At 45.3% G+C, this 22,321-nt stretch overlaps 7 protein-coding genes across 7 annotated transcripts; 5 read left to right on the top strand and 2 right to left on the bottom strand.

The window, feature by feature from the left end:
* Positions 1 to 79: 79 nt before the first annotated feature.
* F4813DRAFT_399876 (GroES-like protein) lies at positions 80 to 2,050 on the bottom strand (the record flags this gene model as incomplete). Its single annotated transcript, XM_049248209.1, has 5 exons — positions 80 to 784; positions 852 to 1,320; positions 1,406 to 1,565; positions 1,633 to 1,793; positions 1,857 to 2,050. The coding sequence occupies 5 exons, from the start codon at positions 2,048 to 2,050 to the stop codon at positions 581 to 583; spliced, it is 1,188 nt and encodes a 395-aa protein (XP_049095446.1). The 3' UTR covers positions 80 to 580.
* A 3,628-nt stretch (positions 2,051 to 5,678) lies between these two features.
* F4813DRAFT_374420 (uncharacterized protein) lies at positions 5,679 to 6,556 on the top strand. Its single transcript, XM_049244929.1, has one exon. It carries the CDS (start codon positions 5,741 to 5,743, stop codon positions 6,107 to 6,109), a length of 369 nt encoding a protein of 122 aa, XP_049095445.1. The 5' UTR covers positions 5,679 to 5,740; the 3' UTR covers positions 6,110 to 6,556.
* A 380-nt stretch (positions 6,557 to 6,936) lies between these two features.
* Positions 6,937 to 8,795, bottom strand: F4813DRAFT_374419 (uncharacterized protein). Its single transcript, XM_049244928.1, has 3 exons — positions 8,316 to 8,795; positions 7,484 to 8,144; positions 6,937 to 7,423 (listed from the first exon to the last, which is right to left on the bottom strand). Exons 1-3 carry the CDS (start codon positions 8,376 to 8,378, stop codon positions 7,257 to 7,259), a joined length of 891 nt encoding a protein of 296 aa, XP_049095444.1. The 5' UTR covers positions 8,379 to 8,795; the 3' UTR covers positions 6,937 to 7,256.
* A 1,413-nt stretch (positions 8,796 to 10,208) lies between these two features.
* Positions 10,209 to 12,955, top strand: F4813DRAFT_374418 (kinesin heavy chain). Its single transcript, XM_049244927.1, has 2 exons — positions 10,209 to 10,591; positions 10,680 to 12,955. Exons 1-2 carry the CDS (start codon positions 10,381 to 10,383, stop codon positions 12,614 to 12,616), a joined length of 2,148 nt encoding a protein of 715 aa, XP_049095443.1. The 5' UTR covers positions 10,209 to 10,380; the 3' UTR covers positions 12,617 to 12,955.
* A 199-nt stretch (positions 12,956 to 13,154) lies between these two features.
* F4813DRAFT_374415 (mitochondrial biogenesis AIM24-domain-containing protein) lies at positions 13,155 to 14,825 on the top strand. The gene is made up of 3 exons (XM_049244926.1): positions 13,155 to 13,480; positions 13,540 to 13,658; positions 13,716 to 14,825. The coding sequence occupies exons 1-3, from the start codon at positions 13,303 to 13,305 to the stop codon at positions 14,562 to 14,564; spliced, it is 1,146 nt and encodes a 381-aa protein (XP_049095442.1). The 5' UTR covers positions 13,155 to 13,302; the 3' UTR covers positions 14,565 to 14,825.
* A 1,164-nt stretch (positions 14,826 to 15,989) lies between these two features.
* F4813DRAFT_374414 (riboflavin transporter MCH5) lies at positions 15,990 to 18,216 on the top strand. The gene is made up of 3 exons (XM_049244925.1): positions 15,990 to 16,484; positions 16,552 to 16,811; positions 16,896 to 18,216. The coding sequence occupies exons 1-3, from the start codon at positions 16,265 to 16,267 to the stop codon at positions 17,895 to 17,897; spliced, it is 1,482 nt and encodes a 493-aa protein (XP_049095441.1). The 5' UTR covers positions 15,990 to 16,264; the 3' UTR covers positions 17,898 to 18,216.
* Positions 18,217 to 19,366: 1,150 nt separating this feature from the next.
* F4813DRAFT_254662 (SAICAR synthase-like protein) lies at positions 19,367 to 21,193 on the top strand. The gene has a single exon (XM_049240188.1). The coding sequence runs from the start codon at positions 19,757 to 19,759 to the stop codon at positions 20,870 to 20,872; it is 1,116 nt and encodes a 371-aa protein (XP_049095440.1). The 5' UTR covers positions 19,367 to 19,756; the 3' UTR covers positions 20,873 to 21,193.
* Positions 21,194 to 22,321: the final 1,128 nt, after the last annotated feature.

Here is a 22,321-nt window from a genome sequence, read left to right as displayed (position 1 = left end):
GCAGCTGATAACCTTCGGACAGCGGTCCCTCTTAAATGCCGCCTCGCAATCTCGCGGCCCCGATCCACCGCTCGGGATCAGCCAACGGACGAGAAAGAAAAGGAAGTAGTGAGGCTGCATTGCCTTGTTTCGAATAATAAAAGTTGTCCGATGTGGGGCAATATTTCACATATTGACGACAATGAATATCCCGAAATCTGAGACTGGAAAGCGGCTTGTGACTAAATTTCCCGGACTCGTTCAACGTGACCCAACATTACACAAACACTCACACGACGGATACGAGTGTGGCTTTTCTAGATAGGTATTTTTTCGCTTCGGTACGGAGATATGTCCGATTATGCAGCGTCCCTTGAATTCCTATCAGCAGAGAGTTTGCGTCTCGGCTCGGAACTTAGCACTCATCAACCTCTGCTTCTGCATAACCATACTAAGTTGCTCGACCCTGAGGCTATGGCGCATCAAGACCGAGTCATTCTTAACGGTAGGACATCTAATATCTGTTACTGCCGAAAGTCTTTTATAACAACTAGATCGAACTTATATACAAGAAATATCATATTCGACTTGCTCTTCCCGCTTATAACGACGCTTCAAAATCATCGACAATATGAACCTTAATGCTGCCGTTACCAGTAGTGGCGTTTAGTTCAAACGCGTCGAGGGCCTTCTCGAGCGGGAACTTATGTGTAACCAATTTATTGAGGTCAAGTATGCCGCCGCTCATACATTGTATAGCGGCCGGCCAGGTATCCCGATATCGGTTGATAAACTTGAGATCAATCTATATTAATAGTGTCACGTTAGCTGTTGATTCCCCAAAATGGTGTACGACTCTATTAACAACTGACCTCAGCAAGTGACAAATGCATAAAAGGGATATTATTCATGACCGGCTTTCCTACCCCAATCACCATCAGTGTTCCTCCTCGGCGAACAGAGAAGGCAGCTGTGCAGACGCTGCTCTCGACACCTGTACACTCCATTACTGATGCCGGGGCCGAATATTCATCGTCGCCGTATAGCTTTCGGATCTCTCTAGCGTTTTCCTCGGCACTCAGCTTTGAATTCATTTGGTATGTTTGACAACGTGGGACGAAATCTCTAGCGAACTCGAGACGCTTTGGGTCAATATCTGTAATGACTAGTGGGTGAGCACCAGATGCCCTCGCAGCAGCTAAAGCAACAAGCCCAATTGGACCTGCACCGCAAACTAATGTCGGGCGACCCAGCTTCACATTAGCTCCATTGATGCCGTGGAGTATTACACTCAGTGGTTCAAGCAGTGCACCCTCGGAATAACTTAGATTGTCTGGGATCCTTGGGACTTGTTAGCTCTTGTCTCAGTTGCGAATAGTCTTGTGCCCTAGACATATTGGTACCAGCAGATCTTGATCAAACATACTTGTACAACCACTTTGCCGGGTGAACCTTGAACCTCTGGATGGTTCCATTGTAGGGCCATATTCCGGAAAATTTGACGTCCTCGCAAAGGTTGTACCGACCTTCCATACACAGAAAGCATTTTTCGCAGGGTTCTTGGGGCTCAACTCCCACTCTATCCCCTAAACAAACGAACAAGATCTCCAGTTAGCACAACATGAAAGGATCTTGCCAAGCGCAAGACACAACCTCGCATAGGTGCGGGATCAAAAGTAGACTCGCCTGGTTTGAGATTGGTCACTCCCTCTCCGCACTTAAGCACAATACCAGCAGCTTCATGTCCTAAGATGCAATCACCCTTAACCTCGAGAGATCCAATGCGCCCCGATTTCCAAAGGTGCATATCTGATCTATATAACTGGAAGTTAGCAGTTCGCCATGCGAGATACCCAAGACGCACGAATGAAGCTTACCCGCAGATACCTGAACATTTGATCTGCAAAGTTACTTCTCCGACACCAGGTTCCTCGATAGGAGCATCCACCAACTTCAGCTGATGATCCTCGGTAACTTGCAGTGACGGGTTCTTGAAGTTCTTTGCAATTCCATTAGTATGGCCATTCGTATGACCATTCGAATGGTTGCCATTCAAGTCTATTCCCGGCATGTTTGATAGGTAGGTACCTAACCTAGTATACTTCGATAGATACAGTGTTTCGTTCCACGGCTAGGCCAAATTTTAATCAATAAGTTGTAATGAGGAGTTTCGCAGCCTTCAACTAGAATATAATAGCAACAAGCTCGTCGACTCGAAGAACCAAGTTTCGTTTTATAAATTTCCGTGGCTACCGCGATCCTTACATTTCTGAATGGGATTAATCAACGAATGCCGGTTAGCCCAATCGGGACTTCCGGCGGCAACATCGTCCACGAGCATGTCCAGGACCTACCACCGGCGTAAGCGTGACAGAAACCAATGTGGGGAAACCAATCCTATTGGATATTTGCCCATTCATCCCCCTGCCCTAGTTCTTGGTCTATCTCCGCATACCGACAGTCCAGACCACCCAAAACGACCTCAAGAGAAGCTCGCGATTCGCCTTCCCCAAAGACCCGCATATTCCAACCATCAGGCTTGTCCCCATATCTGCATTTTGTGCTCCCTTTGGCACGGGGGAGCAATAGTATAATACTACCATAGTATTGCATGGTTCCTACCCTATCTGCCACTGCGACGCTCCCATAGTATTGTGTGTGAACGGTTCCTTTTATAGGGCTTTCAACCTTTTAGGTATTACAGGATATATGAAGGCAATAGGAAGTGCCAACCTCCAAACCGGGGTTATTATAGGTAACTACGTAAGTGTGATTCTCTTGGCTAACTCCGTGGTTCCTTTAATACTACTACTCACTGCTGCAATCGCTGAGTGTTCACGGAACGCTCTTCTGCTGAAATTCGGTCTGCGATATTGCAGATGGGGCGAACTAGTTGAATAATCACTATATTTCACCGGTCTGTCACAAGAAGCGGACGCGCGAATGGAGACACGCGGTTTTTTACCCCTCGACATCCTAAATTGTATACTCTATCAAGCCTGTTTGAGTTACGGGCAAGAACAATTTCCCGAAAAGTCTTTCCGGGGATCAGACTACTTAGTGCTAGTTGCCCCCCTCACTGCCCCGTACTCTCCCCGCCATGCTCGGCTTTCCCATCCCGCAAGGATGGATGACAGACTAAATTCCGTTCGCTCAGAGAAGCTCCACTGCCAGCGTGGTTGACGGGAGGGTCCCGCACATCGTTTGACGAGATCGCCCTTCGTTGTGATGCCTCACATCTATAGGTGATATACCACGGCTAGCGCGGGATATGTCGTCTACCAAGGATGAATCAAGTCTTAAAACATATTCGTTTATCAGACCGGCAATAGCTCACTAGCATTTGTTCAGGCCGCTAAGAGATACAGTCTACCTGTTTTGAGTTCAACCCATCTCGGAAGCCAAGATGCTATGGCCAATTCTTGATGACTATGGCCACGACGAGGTTTCAGCTTTCTTCGAGGCTAAAGGTAACGTCTAGTCGACGAGCTTGCAGTGCTGTACCTGTCAATCTACGCCGCCCTACACACGCCGTTTGACATCGACGGCGCTCTGTCAGGATCGTGCCGACCAGGATACCTGTGGGTCTCCGTTGCTGGATTCCTTCTCTAGAACTAGAAAAGAAGCAAGTACCCGAAGCGCGAGAGATACACCAGTTGTAGAAGGACCATAACTTGTATGGCCCTTCTGCTACAGACATCATAAAGCCGAACCATGCATTGAGAGAGACCTGCGTCACGAATAGGTAGCGGGGACTGGTTGGCATGCTAAGTTCCAGGACTTCGCAATCTGGTTGGTACGTACGTTTGTCACCGGTCAATCTATAATGCATGAAGCCCATGAGGGAATCAATCTAACCCCCACAACTTCTTAGGATTTTGAGTTCCACGTTATCACAGGGCTCGGAATTACTCAGACTTTTACTTTACAATAAAATAATATCAACCGTACCCTATGGGACTATCCACCTATATACCTTTTAATAGGAATATAATTATTTTAACGAGAGCTGATATGTTATAGTAATTCACACATAAAAAGTGTCTCAAGGTGACATGGCCCCCTCGCCATCGCCAAACGAAGCAGCCTTTCATGCAATTTTGTATACGTCATGCTTTCGGCATCATGCATTATGTTGCATCCAGGTATCTTTTCCGGTTGTGTTACTATGCCACTTCAAATTTGCAGGCGTCACTACTGCCGTGGACACTTCGTCAAATACAAACGTCTTTATACATAATTGCTTCTAATGCTAGTTATGTAAAAGTTCAAGAAATTGGAAATTTTAATCAATATATTACGGATGATACTCTCCGGGACAAGTTGTAATGGATCAACATGAGCTATGATATTTAATGCTAGGTTCCTTTATGCAGCCAGCAATCTTGCAGAATCTTAATCTACCGATGTGACGATCATCTGCAGCTATCGTTGATAGCAACGGATACTGTTATCTAGTTCATACTAGTTGTTATGTGCGTTCCCATAGAACATTTGGTTGAGCCTAAATGGAGGCAAATCATATCCGGTTTAGTACTGACATATGTACCTATAGGGAAGTATAGAAGTTCCACCAGCAAACTGCAGAGAGCCGCGTGTTCAATGGCCGGTTCTAGATTATTGTGTACATGCGTTTAATATATGTATCTTCTCTGTATATCCTTTAACGTACCTATAAGCTATAGCTACTCTGCGGAGACGGAACCAGCCTAAAGCACTAGCTAGAGGAATACTATTGCTAAAATTAATCCTAGCAGTAAATGCGTAAGTAGTTATTCTATTTTTTCCTATCACGCTATTACCGTATAAATGATTAGTCTCGGGCTCTCTTACTTGTCTAATAGTATTAAATTTTACAAGCCGATGAAAACAAAACAACCCTAGGCGATGCTTGGTAATATATTAACTAATAGCAAATATATAGTTCCCGAACTTTCTCACTTGCTAAAACACTTAAACTTCTAAGATTGAAAACTTGTATTTATACTAATTGTCGTATCTTTAATACCTGAGTAGCTTCCTAATCCATCATGGCATAAAAACTAAACTGGTTTCTAACTCCTTTTTCTTACTATTTTAGACGATCTTACTCGAATGCAAAACCGAGGCAATAATAATCAATCAAAGCCAAACATATGCTCCATCCTTAGTACCTGAAGTACCTAACTTTCAAACTGGTTTCCCTAGCTAGGTAATTATATATTATCCGTGATCCATGTCGAAATTATCCTCCGTGTTAAGTTAATTGCTGGTGGCAAAGACACTCAAAAGACGTTTGGTTTAATGGCAACTCAAAACCTAAGCTTAACCTAAGCTTACCGTCTGTATGGGGAATCATACAGAGTCTCTAAATAAACGTGATGATTTCTTGGGCTAGTAAGTCCACATGAAGTAGGCTGGTACATTCTAGTTGATATTTCTTCGCCCTTTAAACTAGGAACATACGCGGAGGCGGCAGACATATCATCTAGGCACCCAACCGATGGGTAAATATATGATACCTAAGTCCTTTTGAAAAGTCAACGACCTGAAAATTGAATCTGTTACCTGTCTCTGCAAGCAGCTGTCGTAGAAGTATTGCTGCCCGACAAACAGAGCAGGTGGTCCATGCACACTCATTGTGACCCAACACCATACGTTAACCAAAATATACAGGCTTCCACTTGATTTATGTTACCTTATTTCCTTGCAGCATAGATCAAAGAACAAGACGAGTAATTTCCCAGCTATTCCTTTTCGCACAAGCCTTAATAAATCCAAGATGGTTATATTTAACATCCTCCAATTCATCCTACATATGGCATTAGGTTGGCTCGAGGACGATTTTCCGCCTGAAAAACTTTTTCGAAATGCAAGAATGGGAAAAAGCATTGTAGAGGCTAATTTATATCGTGGGTGCAGTCCATGCTTGTCCAATCCAGGCCCAACAGGGCCATGGCCCGGTCGCGCATACAAAATTCGAGACCCGGAGACCGAGAGACAGATTACACTCGTGAATGGAGAGCTGAAGTTAGAAAAAGACATGGGCAACCGGGGAGGATATCACTGGCTATGCATAGAGACAGATGGGTACCTGGGATTTCGGAACCCTAGCAATAACATGCACATAGGCCATAACAACTGGGGTTAGTTCGTCGCCCGGGAGAATCACCACTGGGCGTGGGAATTCTTTAACACGAGAGCACATCCGGATGGCGGCCAATTGCTGCTGACAGTTCATGGCAATGCAATGCGGAAAATGGCACTTCAGAAGGGCACCTATAAGCTTATAGAGACTAGGGGTGACGGCACAGCATGGGAATTTGTGGAGGTGGCTACTTGAAGTGGTTATGAATGCATATGAGGTTAATACTATGGGTTGACCATCCTATCTATCGTTGAGTATACATACAGAAGTGATGCGATCTTTGTATGTTGAGGGATCTCTGTATCAGAACAGAACGCACAAATACTTTGAATCACGATGAATTAATATGTCTATGAACAGTTATAAGAGTAGTGGATTCTTCTATAATAGCAATGATTTGCCAACTTAATATATAATACACAGGTTAGAAGGCTTGTGAGGTTAAACTGACATGGGCTTATCTTTCTAGGGAGTGACTGTCTGTCTCATAATGTAAAAAGGGCTACTTATCAACATAATTTCGGCAGTATATTCAAAAGCCAATAGTATAGCTAGTACTATATTAAAGACCTGTGTTATATAATAAGTTAGCCTATGGAAATGTGTAAGTGCAGCACCTACTTAATCCCCCTTTCACACTGAATACAATAAACCCAATTATTGCCATAAATTTAGTGCAAATTTTAATAATTATATCGTAGGAAGGGACGTCATGATTAGAGATACTACAATCACATATCACAGCATCAGCAAAATAAGTTAGTTTAGGTCAACGTAAGATGATAAGAAAATTTAAACAAATTCACCAGATGCATAAAACTTGGCATATATCATTGCTTTAAAATCAACGTGGATTTGGTTCTTTATCATGGCCAAGGCATCATCTCGACTTTGGGTCTGTCAAGCTAGCTTCCTAAGAAGTATAAATAGTATCTATCTGTAAAACACCGAACGCCATGCCAGAGTGATTGGAATTCATCGCAGAATACGAGGCTCTCTATGCATCGTGTCATAAACAACGATTTAGCCTTTGGATCTAAACTGGAGAGATATTATCCCCCATTTAATCATAGCCCAAATTCATTTAGACTATGTCATCATGACTCTTATTGCATACTGCCAGTCGTTGGGCACTCACGCCATTGAAAGATCATCGTCCAGAAGTGGTATTGGGGAACGCGCTCGCAGCTCTACTGAGACCACGGAGAGCGTCGGGCATGGAGCCGGACTGAAGAGTGTTGATGAAATCATTAATAACACTATGGTCTTCTAAGTCCTGCGCTCGTGTACGGACTAACCAGTACTCAAAGGGGCCCCCTTTTCACTGAGTATTAGCATGTGTGAAATAAAGTAAAATAAATCACACAAATTACTTACGATTGAATGCAAGGGCGGTACCAAGCTCTTCACAACGCTCGGCGGGAGTGTGCTCGGTATGCATGTCAAGGAAGTGGTTGATCATCTTAGAAACATCCTTAAGAGGCCACTTGCAAGGCGCACTAGGCACGCGATTGGAACCTGCTTCTAGAAATTTCGACGATGTGCAGAGACGGCACTTCCAGAAGCCAAGTCGCTGGAAGTTAGTAGTACCCGAGCCGTTTAAGTCCATGGCCGGCTGGGCCTCGATGTTTTCGTCATCATCACTGTCTAACGGCTTCGTAGTACGCTGTCTCTTAACTCCAGCAGTTGAGGCAGGAGTGGCTGCAGCATTGCGATACTGGTGGGACTTATAGGTAGGGGTAGCCGAAGCAGCAGCGGTGGCCGAGTTGCGTGCTTGGGCGTCCAACTGCTGAATTTTGTGCTGGCAACTACGGATGTTGTGGCCGCAATCTAGAACACGTATCTGTAGGGTTCTTACCTCCTGAGGGGTGAGATCGGCAGAAGCAAGCTGATTTCGGCAGAAGTCCAAGTCGTAGCGATATGCACTGATATCCTCGTTCATCTGGCGGCGGGTTATCTCGTTCAGATTGCTACTCTCGTAATTGAGAGAGCGAGGATCCAGGGATCCATTGGCAGCAGACATGGCGCCGTTAGGGAACTATAGCCGGGTGTCAATGGATATAAGGCTGCTTATTCATAGGGTACAAGAAGGAAAAGTTGATGATGTCAGTCAAGGTCGACTTTTCAACAAAGATTATGTTACCGTCAGATTATTGGGCTGGTGGCTGGTGATAAAGGACTGCAGGAAATATTAAGAGCATCAACTTACCTCGAAGATTCGGGCGATGTCAGGCACGAAGCGCTGGACGAAAGATGGGCGCTGCCGAGACATTATGGAATAAGGAAGAGGAAAATATGTTATATTGTGAGTACGGTGTGAGAAGAAGGGCAGTGGCGGCAAGAGGAGAACAGGTCGAATATCAACCTGCCCCGGCAGTACCGATGGTTGGGTTATGACCGAGAAGGCACGCAGGTGGCCCGGATCAAGAATAATGGAAGTCGCCGACTTCACGGGGCAAGAGCAGGTGTGACATGAATATTATAGATGGGCTAGGCTTTGGGCTACACGTGACCAGTTCAAGAACTGGTTAAAGCAATATTAAGAATATGCAATCTACTCTTAATTTAGCAACATGGATCAACCTAAGTAAATAAAGTTGACAATGTGGTCGGCGAGATAAAAGTGTATAGGTAGGTAGACAATAGGGGTAGGGAAGAAGGATTATAGGAGGGAGAAAAAAAAAAAGAGAAAAGAAAAAAGGAAAAAGAAAAAAAAGACAATGGAGAAAAAAAAAGACAATGGAGAAAAAAAAAGAAAAAATTTTCAGAATAGAACTTAAGGGTACACCACCACCTTTCTTCAACGAATACAGTTTCCTGCACCTTCCAACTTTACCTGTAATTGGCAGTTATATCAAAGGACACCTTTTGATAACGTGCATGCCATATTTTCACAGTATGTGGTTTCATATTTCGTTATTGTCGTCTTGTAAGAGGTCAATGTAGCAACTGCTTGCGGCTCAGGTACAAGGTGCAGAGGAACGCTAATGGACCAATGAGGTTAGCTCATTTTTCAAGCTTTCAGGACTCTGCTTGAGAGCTGGCCCACCGAATTGCCCAATATAGTAATTCTATTTTGATAGGTACCTAGCTTTTTTTTTCTTTTTTTCTTTTTTTCTTTCTTTCTTCTATTTTAGGGGTTGTTAACAAAGTAGCGGCCTGTTATTCACGAGCAAAGATATAACATGAAGAGCTAATCTCATCTGAAACAATTTCTGTTATTCCTCTCAGTGATACCCTATGGTGCCACATCAGCATTACTAGCCAGGCAATTCTGTGGTAGGATCTGGCATTGGCCATTGTAAAGTACAAGTGTCAGGCAGCATAGACCTCTTGGTGTAGGTTAGCAAAATAGGCCTACTTGGGTAGGTAAACATTGATCAAATTACCATGCCGAGAATTATCCCGGAGTGGATCCCTACTCGGAGCTTTCGGTGGAAGTTGCGGGGTTTCTTGCCGTGCCGGTTTTTGTTGCCCGGGATGGAAAGTTCGGTGCAGCTTGAACACAAATGAACACAAACCCCAAGGCACACCAGATAAGAGAAGGCTAGGACGGGTTATATAATGGCTTACTGTTTATATACTATTTTGTAGATGGCTTCTATTTTTGAGAATATTTATTACATGAAGTAATACTATCATAAGGCTTAACTACAATGTCTCTTGCAGATAGATACCTAGATAACATACATACAAATGGTGATAGAGTAAGACTTTAGATGCTATAATGTTGCTTAGTGTCGTGCAATCATATGAAAAATATATCATTAAATACCTGATCTGCTGTGCTATAATATGGACAATTCCTAGCACTGCAAATATATTGAGGGATGAATTCTTTGCAAAAGAAATGAATCACTTAACTAACTAATATTAACTAGATCATAGTTTTGTAAGGGATAGTGAATTTAGCGCAGATCTACCCGCTAACCGCATCTATTTCCAGCTGCATTAACCAGTAATAATCTGTAGATGCGTCAGGGAGTTAGTGAAATTGCTAGCGTGACACGCAACGGTTGCTCCCTTACAACAATATGCCCCACAGACCCATATTATCCTTTTAGGGAAAGCTTTCCCATTGCTCAATTGCTAAAAGCTTGCGCCATCTTCTAAACAAAGCCTAAAAGTCGTCCATATCCTAATAACATCACCATTATTAAACATCGAGGCACGCTGCGGAACCTCACATTTAATCCTTATTGCATCATTCTTTTCACTTCTTATCCATTATTTTCCATATCAGCTCCTAGGTCTTATTGGCTTGAAATACAGTCATGTCTGTGAGAGTTGTCGCGCGGATACGTCCGCTCCTAGACAAGGAATTGGACAAGGACGTAATCGTACATGCTGCCAGCAACGATGATGGCAAGACAAGCAATGTCGTCAAGATCCCTAATCCCAAGAATGAATCAGAGGAGTTCTCTTTCACGTTCAATGGCGTGTACGATCAATTAACAACTCAAGAGGAGCTATTTGCAGCGGAAGGTAGGATTCTATCTTCGTCCCTTTTCTTCACCGCTCTCGTTGCTCTTCTCGTAGAAGATGTTCATAGCTTAACCCTACTGCTTTATAGTCTCCCCTCTTCTTAAGTCCCTCTTCCAAGGCCTCGATCTTACGATATTTGCTTATGGTGTCACCGGAACCGGAAAGACTCATACAATGCGTGGTGGATTAAAATTGGCCGAGCGCGGTGTTATCCCGAGACTCCTTAGTGGTGTCTTCCGTAGAGCTAAGAAGATTGCCAAAGATTCCGATGGCGAGACGACGGTAGACGTTGCACTCTCATACTACGAGATTTATAACGATAAGGTCTTCGATCTCCTCGAACCCCCTGAGAAACGGACGCCTTCAGGTTTGCCTCTTCGTGCAGAGGCTAATGGCAAGACTGTTGTTGCTGGGTTATCTGAACGTCCTTGCCAGGACCTAAAGGATTTTGAGCGACTATATATCGAGTCTAACAATAATCGTATCACCGCAGCTACAAAGCTTAATGCTCACAGCAGTAGAAGCCATGCTATTTTGCGTGTCAAGCTTACCCAGACAACAGGAGATATGGTTAAGGAGAGCACGGCATCTGCCATTGACTTAGCTGGTTCGGAAGACAACCGGCGGACAGAAAATGGCAAGGAGCGGCTGGTTGAATCTGCTGCTATCAACAAAAGCTTGTTTGTGCTAAGTCAATGCATTGATGCCATCTCGAGAGGAGATCGTCGGATACCTTTTCGGGAGTCGAAAATGACGCGAATCCTCTCCCTCGGCCAAAACAATGGCATCACCATTATGATTCTGAATCTTGCACCGATCCGAAGCTACCATCTTGACACGCTCAGCAGCTTGAATGTTAGTTCGAGAGCTAAGCGAATCGAAGTTCGAGAAATCGAAAATGAGGTTGTATTCAAGCAACCGCCTCGTTCTAGCTCCAACACTAGTTCAGGAACGGCTCGTCAGCCCCTGCGGCCTCTCGCGAATGTGCATAACATCCATTCGGGGACAGTGGCGGCAAATAAAGCAGCAGACAAGCCAGATCGCCCCGTCAAGGCATTTAGTGTCTTTTCTGATCGATCGAAACCGCAACCCGCTTCTCGACCAACAGCCAATACCACGATAAAGCGATCGCCACCCCAGCATAAGCGCCCTTCGGATTCCGATGGTGGTAGTCGGCCATCTAAGATTACCCGCCCAGCATTGGTACCCCGGTCGGCTAAACCTTCACAGCCAGCTCAACTATCCATGTCTGCTGACCAGATAGAGGCAATGGTAGAGAAGAAGGTCAGCGAGATCCTCGCATCTCGAACCCAGGCTGCTCCAACACCACCCGAAATTAACGAAGCCGTCCAGAGACGCCTAGAGGCTCTAGAGAAGCGTATCGAGGACACGCGCCAGGACGACTCGCGCTCGGATGGATTGCGATTCTTACTCATGGCGCGACAACATAAGGAACGTGGCGAAGAAGCCAGCGCTCTCAAGATGTACGAGATGGCACTACCTTACTTCCCCGGTCAGGCCAAGCTTCTTGGGAGGATTGAGAAGCTTAAGACTCGGCTGCAGGCGAAACGTGAGATTCCCGGTGAAATGGGTACCGAAGTCGACGAATATCTAGCTGAGAAGAAGCATAAGAAGCTTGACCAACAGATCGTGGACGACGATGATTTCAACGGCCTGGAAGCAGACGACGATGGCGAGATCTATATAGGTAAAGGACGTAAGCAAGGAAAGAAGTCCAAGGCTACAAAAGCACCTGCAGGGGAATTTTGTGCGGTGGAAGAAGGCCCCATATCACAGAATTTGCTAGAAATCGTGAACTCGCGAGATGTCGCTCTGATCAGGAGCCTACAGGGCTTTGGACCTAAGAAGGCTCGGGATCTAGTAGACTACTTAGAGCTGCTGCCTGAAGAGGATGGCGGTCGTATCGATTCACTAGAACAGCTTAGAGCGGTCCCTGGGATGGGTGGTCGCACGGTAGACCGCGCGTATGAAGGCTTACTTGCATCTTCCGGCGTTGCTTGTTAAAAGGGCATTTTCTTTGGTCTGGTCACCTTAGGCTGCATATATCGGCTGGCGGTTCTCTTTGCATTCAGGCTCAGGCCAAACCAAGCTTGCATAGGCGTGGCGTTATAGGAACGGTAGCATTTGCTAGGGTTACAAGTACTGGTTTCGATTATTTTTTACAAGGGTTCTTTGCATCATTCAGAGGAACGTGGATGGGATGTCAGTAGAGGGAGACCTTTCACTTGGAATTGAGCGTCCGTAGGACCAAAGTTTAAGTGGATGCATCTAGAGAGATGCTAGGTAAAAGGAAGGAAGACTTGAGTACCTAGATAGGTGAAATATTACAGATTGGTTGATTTAGTTAGACGGTTTACACGTTGTGATTTGTAGAGTAGGCGCTTCTACTATCACAGTCTTATACCTAAGGTACCTAACCTACCTGCCTAGGTAGGTATCTTATACCCTCAAGCTGGATGCACGTAGACTGAACTTACGTACCCAGGTACCTCTTAGCGTATACCTAAAATGCATATGGTTATGTAATTATCGTCCAATCGGGCCAAAGATTAGATACATCAGGTGAAGTACCTCGTACCTCTGTGAAGCTCGAATATTTGATAGGTACATGTATTTCTATTTTTTACTCATTCGTCATAAGTTCCTACGAACCACGGTCATATTAACCACCTCCCTTCGAGACCGCCACCATGCGCGGCGTCTCCCTCCTTGCTAGAAGAGGACGCATAAACGAATTGGGACTTCGGAGAGGCTACATTTGTCGCCAATGTAGAGCTATTCAGCTCAGTTCCTCCCCTACTACCGGGTCGCCTCGCCTCGGGGGAGATGTCTTCGGCACGTCCATTGACGTCTCTAAAGACGTTGCGGGTACCTTTACCAGCTCTTCGACTTATTTTATGAGCAGTATTGCTTATACGGTGCTTTAGATGCTAGATTTGAAGTGTTAGGGACACCATATTCCCTCCTCTCGGTGTCTCTGTCGGCTTCGCAGAGGCTATACACACGCCGCGGAACATTAGTCGCAGTGTCGGGTAAAGCGCAAAATGTGAGATGGCGCAATATTCAAGGCCTTATAGAGAATATAACTAACCAGCCGGATTAGGCGCAATCGACCCTCTCCTTACTCTCACCGTTTACGCGAGCCGTCACCGGCGTCCCCTTCCTCTACCAACGCATATCCTCTACGACTCCACTCACGGCATTAATATCTACCAAGTCGCCTACGACCACATTTTCCCTACTACACCTTGATGGGACGACAGATTGGATGGTGGCGCAAAGATCGGCACTTCTTGCGTGGACTGGACATTCGCTGAGCATAACTCCCCGAATCCAATATCGACTCCCAGTCGCCCACTGGGGCTCGTCCGAATTGACCGGTCGGGGAATTGCTGCATTATCTGCACCAGGACATATATACCAACTTACCTTGGCGGAAGGGGAGGAATTCGTAGTTCACCCCTCGAACGTGGTAGCTTATACGGTGACAAAGCACCCACCTTTGCCCTTCAGATTCAAGAGCTCGGGCATTAGATTCCAGGTACCTTCGATTACGACGTGGCTAGGGGATGCCAAATTCCTGAAGACAATGCGCGGGACCGAGACTTACAAGTTCCTCTCCCGAGTCTTATTCGGTCTCCGCACGACAGCGAGACGCACGATATGGGGTGATAGGCTATTCTTACAATTCCGGGGTCCAACCACGATACTCATGTCGAGCAGAGGCACTCGAATTAGCGACGTACTCACAAACGCAGACGTCAATGAGCTTGCCGACGCCCCTATGGGAGAGGTCCCGGCTGCTGTAGAGTTGGTAACGAAGCCGAAGCCCGACGTCACACCGAAGACGAAGGACGCGGCGGCGGTCAAGATAAACGTGGCGAGCGTTGGACAAGACGGAAAGGTCTCGTTTGCCGACGCCAAGAATCTTAAAGACTTTGAGAAGTCATAATAGATTTTCAGGTCTACCGTCATTAAAAACTAAACAAGTTATTGTATCATACAGCTGGCCATAGCACAATTACTACTGGGGGTTAGTATCCTCGTAGCTCACTTGCACTTGGTGAAATTTAAGAAACATTCCACGATATAATACTATCGAAGCCGTAGCATAAACAAAATCCCTAATAATGAGATCGGCATTTGCGCTTGTTCACTCATATATTGTGATAACGAATTATTTTGGGGCCCGGAGAAACTCGTGTGACATCGGGCATTTCTAACGGAGTTTCTATCGAAGCGCATATCGAAAATTGTCAGCCGATTTTACGTCCGTACGAGGGAAGTACCACATTTGATTATACGCCACCGGCGACTATTAAATAGTATATTTAACGCAATATAAATATGGCTTCAAACCCCAATGTCATTGCAGTTCACAAACTGCCAAACCTGTACTCTGTACTGTAAATACCTAGGTATGTGGTCGACGGCCTAGAACATCAAAAACTCTTATCAGAATATTGTATTTAAATCCGAGTAGGTTTAATTATCATCTCCGAGAAAACACGTATTTCTAGCAAGATCTCGGTACATGATATAGATAAGATCTAAGCTTAACTCTATTCCGCTAGTGCGAACCGAGATTCTTCAAACGGGACCGTATGATTGGTTCTACGCACTGCATTAGCTCCACCTATATAGTACATAGTAACCCGCTGGGTCTTCTCATGCACTTACTTGGGTTATGCTTTGTAAGAAATTCGGGTTTCGCGCTTCATTACACGCCGAAGTCAACCAGTTAGGAGGTAGTTACCTATCTATTCTATTACCTATCATGTAACATCAGTAGATTACGTATTAGCTAAATGCTTCCTTCGTAGAGGCTACTAATAATAATGATAAGTATTAAGTATCTCTTCAGTTGGTCACTAAGATCCTATGCTACCTAACCTAGGTAGTATGTAACATAGTGCAATACATACAGTACTAAATAGGGGCCGTGTTTTGATATATTAATACCTACCTAAGGTATGGATACAGCTTAAGATACCTACGTTACGTAGTCAGGTAACTAGGGTAACTAAAAAGAAGTGCTGGTGGCCTTTTGGTAAATCCGCGTCTCGACTCTGGACCTGCTTGTTTATTACATATTTAGGTGCCGAACTCATGCAATAGGTATCACGTCTCGAAAGATTTACACAGTAGTTACCACATGTGAATAGCTAGCAACCGTATCTAGTCACCAATAGAGACGATTTCTCTACTTTCAGCTGGGATCAGTCCTACTTAACCATACCCGTCTAAGATTCTATTGTGTGTATATTATGTGTACAAGGGGATGGTGGAGACAAATCCATACCGTGACTTAATACATAGTAATGACGGGACTATGTATGCGAGGAACCCTGACATCGCACGTCCGAGCCCCAGTCATTGTGTTTTAAAACCGAGATGCTCCGAGTTTCTCGGACTCAACCATGTACTTTGGGCGATTGCCAGTTCATATAAGAATTTGGGCAAGCCTCGTCAATATATTATTCGTACTATAGTAACCTAGACAAATAAAGACATCCGTTAGAGTGACCTATGTTCTACAGTACTGAATCACTTAGTCACTCTTAATATTTAGTTACAAATAGCAGCCCCTGTCCTTGGGTCCCTGAATCCAGACCACGCGACCGGTATCTTCTCTCCCTTCAGTCTCCCGAGATGCAAGCGCCGACGGTCTCGCCATCTCACGACATCTCCCAGGCCAAAACCCCCGGCTACGACTCGGAGACGTCGACCATGAAGGGTGATCTACCCAACACCTCGGACGAGTCGAGTCCTTACGAGTCCACGCGGCACTCCCTCGAGCGCATCCCGTCGCAGACCAAATCTACCAATGCCAATATATTCCCCGACCCGGAAAATGTCATCGAAGCAGATAGTAAGATTTTGAGACTCCCCCAAGTCGGGTAATCATGATGACTCGGTACTAACATGAGATGCTATAGTGGAGAAAGGCGGCGTGGCACCACAAGCTCCCGTCACGGCAGGCGGCTTTAACCCGGCCGACTTCCCGGATGGCGGACTCGAGGCCTGGCTCGTCGTCGCTGGTGGCTTCTGTGCCCTGTTCAGTACCTTCGGACTTGTGAACGGCGTGGGAACGTTCGTCAGCTACTACGCCTCAGGGCCGTTGTCCAACTACAACGTGTCGACTATCACTTGGATCACTTCAATTCAAATATTTATAATGTCCGCCTTAAACGCAGTCGTAAGTAATCCCAACTCGCGTTCCTCGTTTTCCTCTCGACTGGTAGGTGAAGAGACGACGGCTAACATGTCTTGATATTTGTAGATGGGCCGACTGTTCGATAACTACGGCCCTCGGTACCTGCTCATCATCGGAACCCTAGTATTCATCTTCGGGATGATGATGCTATCCCTCTCGACGCAGTACTACCAGATTCTCCTCTCGCAGGGCATTGTAAGCGCGGTGGGCATGAGCGCGGTGTTTAACTCGGCAATGAACTCGGTCATGGGCTGGTTTTTCAAGCGACGCGCTGCGGCCCTGGGGATAATGGTGTCAGGCTCATCGCTCGGAGGCGTGATCCTACCCATCATGATGACACACCTTATCCCGCAGATCGGATTCCCCTGGACTATACGCGTCATCGGCTTCATGCTCCTGGCCTTGTGCAGCTTCGCCTGCTGCACCATCAAGTGCCGTCTTCCACCTCGTAAGAAGCCATTCAAGTTCGTGGAATACGTACGACCTCTTCACGAACCGGCCTTTGTGTGTATCATATTTGGCGGCTTCTTCTTCTTCTTTGGCATGTTTTTACCATACAGCTATATCCAGTTACAAGCCAAACAGCAAGGGATCGACCCAGCTATCGTGCCATACCTCATACCTATCATCAATGCCGTTAGTATTCCAGGCCGTATCGCACCCGGTTTCCTAGGCGATCGATTCGGACGTTTCAACATTATGATATTCATTTCGGGACTATCAGGCATCATCACACTCGCTCTATGGATACCGGGCGAATCAACAGCCACGACGGTCACGTACGGAGCCATTTTTGGATTTGCATCCGGTGGTTTCATCTCGCTGTTGCCTTCCCTTATTGCGCAAATCAGCGACATCCGCGAGATTGGAATACGCACTGGTATGGCATTCTTCGCGGCTGCAGTCGGCGCCTTGATAGGTTCGCCCATCGGTGGCGCCATCGTGAGTGCCAACGGCGGCAAGTACCTAGGCCTTCAGTTGTTCTGCGGCATTGTGATGACCATATCGATGCTATGGTTTATTGCAGCCAGAACTCTACAAGTCGGCCTCAAGATCACCAAGATCTAAATACGAAACGAAAAGGGATTAACTGACGAGCGGGGCAAGCGATTTTGCCTGAGTGTTTCTTACTAAGAGGTTTTTCACAATGCTATTTATGCTCATGGAAAGACTTTTACCTTAGTAGAGCCCAGTAATAATGAATGGTAAAATGGACAATGCATTTAGGGGCGTTAGATTTGCATAACATAGACAACACCCAACTCGGTGTCTGTCACTACAGGTATAGAATCTTAATGAATTTACATATACCCAGCGGAATAGATAGGAAGATATAATAAGGAGCCAAATTATGAAACGAATAATTTATATTTCAATGCGGAACCTAGCATTTTAGTCATTTCATCCGTAACTACTCGGGTTCTGGGGTAAACGTAACCCCGTACTCTGTTTCTGTTCTAATTTCTGATCATGCAGGATATACAGCTATGGGACTATCACAAGTGTTACGACACAAAGAGCCCCTCGGATATAGAAGAGATGACTACGGCCGACAATGAACGGGAGCAAGGTATACTAGATAAACAAATGAAAAGTAACAAAGAGAGATGGCATGATGATCCAAGGAAACACGATACTCAAGCCAATTTATATTATTTGAATGACGAATCATTTCTATAGGGGTCACATCGCACTTGCGCTTAGAGGCAGAGCGACAAAGAGTGTTAAAGGAAGATATAACTAGAGTATCTCTTAAAACCCCCAACATCCCTACTCTTCGGCCATTTGCCTCCATATATCAATATACATAAGAATATTTCTTATTAACTATGAAATCGAATATTAAACTCACAGTGTACGAGATCACTTCGGTCATGAGCGAGATCCTAGCATAACCAACTGGCTAAATCCCAGTCTTGACAGCCACGGGCCTCGTATCTTAACTAATGTCAACGCGGGAATGTACACGCGACGGGGGGCGGCTCTACCGTCAGAGCCGCCGTCGACGCGACAGAATTGAACGGCATTTATTGGAAGCCATAATCTGGTTAGAACTCTTGTCTCGCGATAGCTTTCAAGACCCGCCATCTGAGGTTAGGGGTAAGTGTTTTACGCCGTTACTAACTACTGAATATGACTAACGGGTGTTTAATGCTAGTGATAACGGGCTTCCTTCCGATTGGAGGTAATTAGACAGTCGTAATGGGGGTGGACGTTTTGTATTCGAAGCGCTTTTAGTTGTAGTCGAGTTGGTTACACATTTATATATAAGGGTTTGGAATGGAATCGGAAGAGGTGAAGATGTTAATTTTTACACCGTTTATATGGAGGGACCTTTATGAACCGGAAAACACATACTATACATAGTAGTATCTATATAGGATACCTAGTTAATACATATGTCAAATTGGGAATAGACTCAGGAACTACTATGTATACCCGGGCGCTGGTGGATAGCAGAGCACGAAGGCTGACGCGATCAAGTCCGTGACATCCCTGAAATTTTACAAGTTCTGAATGGACAACTCGCGTACATATTCCACTGAATAACGAAATTCTCAACTCGGCTTTTTGAATGAAAAATAAACGAGGAATATAAAGAAAGGGGTAAAATGATGATTGAATGAATGAATGAACCTTATGGTGAAACGGACATGAGAGAAAGGTATTAATTAGGGCTGTAATGTGACTATTTCGTAAGGCCAGTAATACGAGTCTTGTCCTTTCATGACGTCACTTACTTCTGTTCTACCGGAGCATTTCTTTTTCTTCTATTCCAATGTTGACACCCGTATCATGAGTGGTACATACCCAGGTTAGGTTAATCTATTTGAATCTAGACTGTTCGTAAACTTTGGCTTAACATCAACACCGCTCACCTTCTCGTCGTCTTGTCCCTCAGGCAACAAAACGAGTCTGTTCTCAACATGACTCGACGTGAGACTCTAATCGCCCTCTCCATAGTGTATGCCATTCTAACGGCCAAAGAGGATGGCAGACCTGCTCGGAAACCTTCTCTCTTGAGGAGAGTTCTTCGCCTCTTCTATATGTATTGGCTATCCTTCCGACTGGTACGGGAAGATCTGTTTAAGCCTCTGCGTAGCGTATGGATAATCAACGAGGACAGCTATAAAGCCAGCTTTAGTGCCAAGAAACAGATCGACAAGAAGAATAAAGCTGTTCTAATACCAATGGGTGATATGGGTTACAGTGGCTCGACATTCTTCTGCACTAATGACGGCGCCTATCTGGTGAAGTCGGTTCCTCGACACTTTGAGCATTACTTCTTCAAGAATGAGATGCTCATACCTTACGCCGATCATATGCGCGTCAACCGTTCTAGTCTACTAGTGCGCATCACCAACTTCCTCGAGAGCACCCACAAGACTATAGGTACGCTGTTAGGCCTCGCGCCAAGCCATCACATCGTCATGGAAAATATCTTGTACGGACAGGACCAAGGCCCAAAATCGAAATGGGAGTCGTCGGACCTAAAACCTACCTCCTATTTCTTCCCCGAGAGAGACATCGCCGGAGGAGCGTTAGCTTCCCAGGCCACCAAGTCAAAGCTCGCAGACGAATTCAACGATAAGATTCGACTCTCCGAAGCACAGGCTACCGAATTTCAACGTCAGATAGAAAACGACACTCTACTTCTTGCGAACTGCAATGCCGTCGACTATTCGCTCTTTCTCGTTCGGATATCTGCGTTAGACGCCCCGACCGTCGAATCGGAACCCCTAATCGAGTTGGAAGAGGCCGGCGACGAACCCATCCCGTCTGTCCAACTGCCTTTCACACCGCCTAATCCCCCGAGCTGGAGGACGGGAGTCGTATCGAGCGACGGTAGAGAGATTTACAGAGCTTCCATCTTGGATTTCTTCTGGGCTAAGCACACAATTCACGCAAAGGCAATGACTACGTTGATCCGAGGGTATAACCTCATTGACGACCAAGGACCGATGAGCATCACCACGGACAGCGAGGAGTACCGAAACAGGTTCTTAGATATGTGTAAGGGGCTCGTAGAAGTACAAGGATAATGTTCAAGCAGGAATTTTCTGGAGTTGGTTTACTACATACGGTGGCGTTATATACAGAGAGGAACTTGGTTATTGGATTCTCTTTCCTTGGAGCTGGGCGGGCAATAACATATACCCCTATATATCTCCATTGTTTATCTATTGCTATGGTCATTAGTAATAAAATAAGGCCCTCATCGTCCGAAATTTCTCATCATACCCTTCTTTGATGCTTGCATAAATGTCCTTTTGTTCCGTATAAGAGACGACGGGAAATGAAGCATGAGAGTACCTCCTCGATTTAGATTTAATCATGAAAAGAAGCAAGATGTCCTAACAAAGACGCATTGTTATATCACAATTCAATTATTCTTGCGAAGCCTCTTTGTTCGAAATCGGGACATGTTTGTCAATATATAAAAGGTATCGTCCACAATATGCTCTCTTTAACTCCAACAATCGTATTCAATTGAGCACATATATCGACCTATAGGTTTTTAGCAAACCATTCCTCACCAAAATAGCTTAAGAAAACCCCTTTTAGAAGTTCTACTCATGTCGACTACGTTGCTCCTCTCATATTTTGCCGCCACCTATCTATTATTATACTCTCATTTCCCCTCCACCAAGATAGGTAAGAGTTATGACTCTACCTCGAAATCTTACTTATATCCCCGGGACCGGTTCCTCAAGCTCTTCAGCATGGACCCTACCGAGTTGCTGGTGTCGCACTGGGAACTATTCTGGCGTTGGCCCATTCGCGCTATCCTCATCATCATAGGTTGGGGTCTCCAAGACTTGATACCGGACGCGGGAGATCTTGTGCTGTGCACGGAATTATAGCGAGACAGGTAAAAGAGTGATCTTCGTAGAGATAGGGACCGAATGAGGATATATAGAAACGGCATGAAAGGAGGCTAGGTAATGAGGTAAATGAGAAGGTCGGATAAGGGGTAAAACATCACAAATTTGTTGTAATCTTGGGCTTAGTTTATTAAACTTAAACATGTTCTTGACTCAACTATACTCATGAATAGGTATTGTACCGTCGCGTAGTTAATAGAATTAATAGAGTACAAGGTATACCAGGTGTACAGAATCAGAAGCCATTAGTATGACATTTCGCCGCACAAGCATCAACCGAATATTACTTGGTCCAGCAACCATCTCGAGCATCAAAAACTTGCAATGTACAATCGTCTACTCGTTCAATGTGGATATTCACAACAAGGAGAAAGCTCTCCCCCAAATTATAGAACAGATGTGATATTTACAGCATAGCAAAAACAAGGAGCCAAGCGTGCGCCGGTCTACGGGTATCGAGTTATTCCCGTGATCTTCTTCTAATCTAATACAAAGTAACCCCCCTCTCGCCCGCCCCTCTCACCCACCCCTTCACTTTTGTTACATTGATTGATTCGCTAGTGCTGAACTCGAACTGGAAAATTGAAACTATGCATAATATAACCT

The sequence above is a fragment of the Daldinia decipiens genome (assembly GCF_022478715.1).
Source record: "Daldinia decipiens strain CBS 113046 unplaced genomic scaffold F4813scaffold_47, whole genome shotgun sequence".
In the NCBI taxonomy this organism is placed as follows: Eukaryota; Fungi; Ascomycota; class Sordariomycetes; order Xylariales; family Hypoxylaceae; genus Daldinia; species Daldinia decipiens.
The sequence above is the reverse complement of the archived record's forward strand: the minus strand, read 5'-3'. Positions and strand labels throughout refer to the sequence as shown.

Bases quoted from the DNA above. Each gene is read 5' to 3' on its own strand.
- F4813DRAFT_374414 (XM_049244925.1), top strand. From the start codon at position 16,265: ATGCAAGCGCCGACGGTCTCGCCATCTCACGACATCTCCCAGGCCAAA. The intron at 16,485-16,551 runs GTAAGATTTTGA...GAGATGCTATAG, and splicing joins AAATGTCATCGAAGCAGATA to TGGAGAAAGGCGGCGTGGCA. The intron at 16,812-16,895 runs GTAAGTAATCCC...TGATATTTGTAG, and splicing joins TGTCCGCCTTAAACGCAGTC to ATGGGCCGACTGTTCGATAA.
- F4813DRAFT_374415 (XM_049244926.1), top strand. From the start codon at position 13,303: ATGCGCGGCGTCTCCCTCCTTGCTAGAAGAGGACGCATAAACGAATTG. The intron at 13,481-13,539 runs GTACCTTTACCA...ACGGTGCTTTAG, and splicing joins CGTCTCTAAAGACGTTGCGG to ATGCTAGATTTGAAGTGTTA. The intron at 13,659-13,715 runs GTGAGATGGCGC...CAGCCGGATTAG, and splicing joins TGTCGGGTAAAGCGCAAAAT to GCGCAATCGACCCTCTCCTT.
- F4813DRAFT_254662 (XM_049240188.1), top strand. From the start codon at position 19,757: ATGACTCGACGTGAGACTCTAATCGCCCTCTCCATAGTGTATGCCATT.
- F4813DRAFT_374418 (XM_049244927.1), top strand. From the start codon at position 10,381: ATGTCTGTGAGAGTTGTCGCGCGGATACGTCCGCTCCTAGACAAGGAA. The intron at 10,592-10,679 runs GTAGGATTCTAT...ACTGCTTTATAG, and splicing joins GGAGCTATTTGCAGCGGAAG to TCTCCCCTCTTCTTAAGTCC.
- F4813DRAFT_374420 (XM_049244929.1), top strand. From the start codon at position 5,741: ATGGTTATATTTAACATCCTCCAATTCATCCTACATATGGCATTAGGT.
- F4813DRAFT_374419 (XM_049244928.1), bottom strand. From the start codon at position 8,378: ATGTCTCGGCAGCGCCCATCTTTCGTCCAGCGCTTCGTGCCTGACATC. The intron at 8,145-8,315 runs GTAAGTTGATGC...ACCCGGCTATAG, and splicing joins ACATCGCCCGAATCTTCGAG to TTCCCTAACGGCGCCATGTC. The intron at 7,424-7,483 runs GTAAGTAATTTG...CTCAGTGAAAAG, and splicing joins TACCGCCCTTGCATTCAATC to GGGGCCCCTTTGAGTACTGG.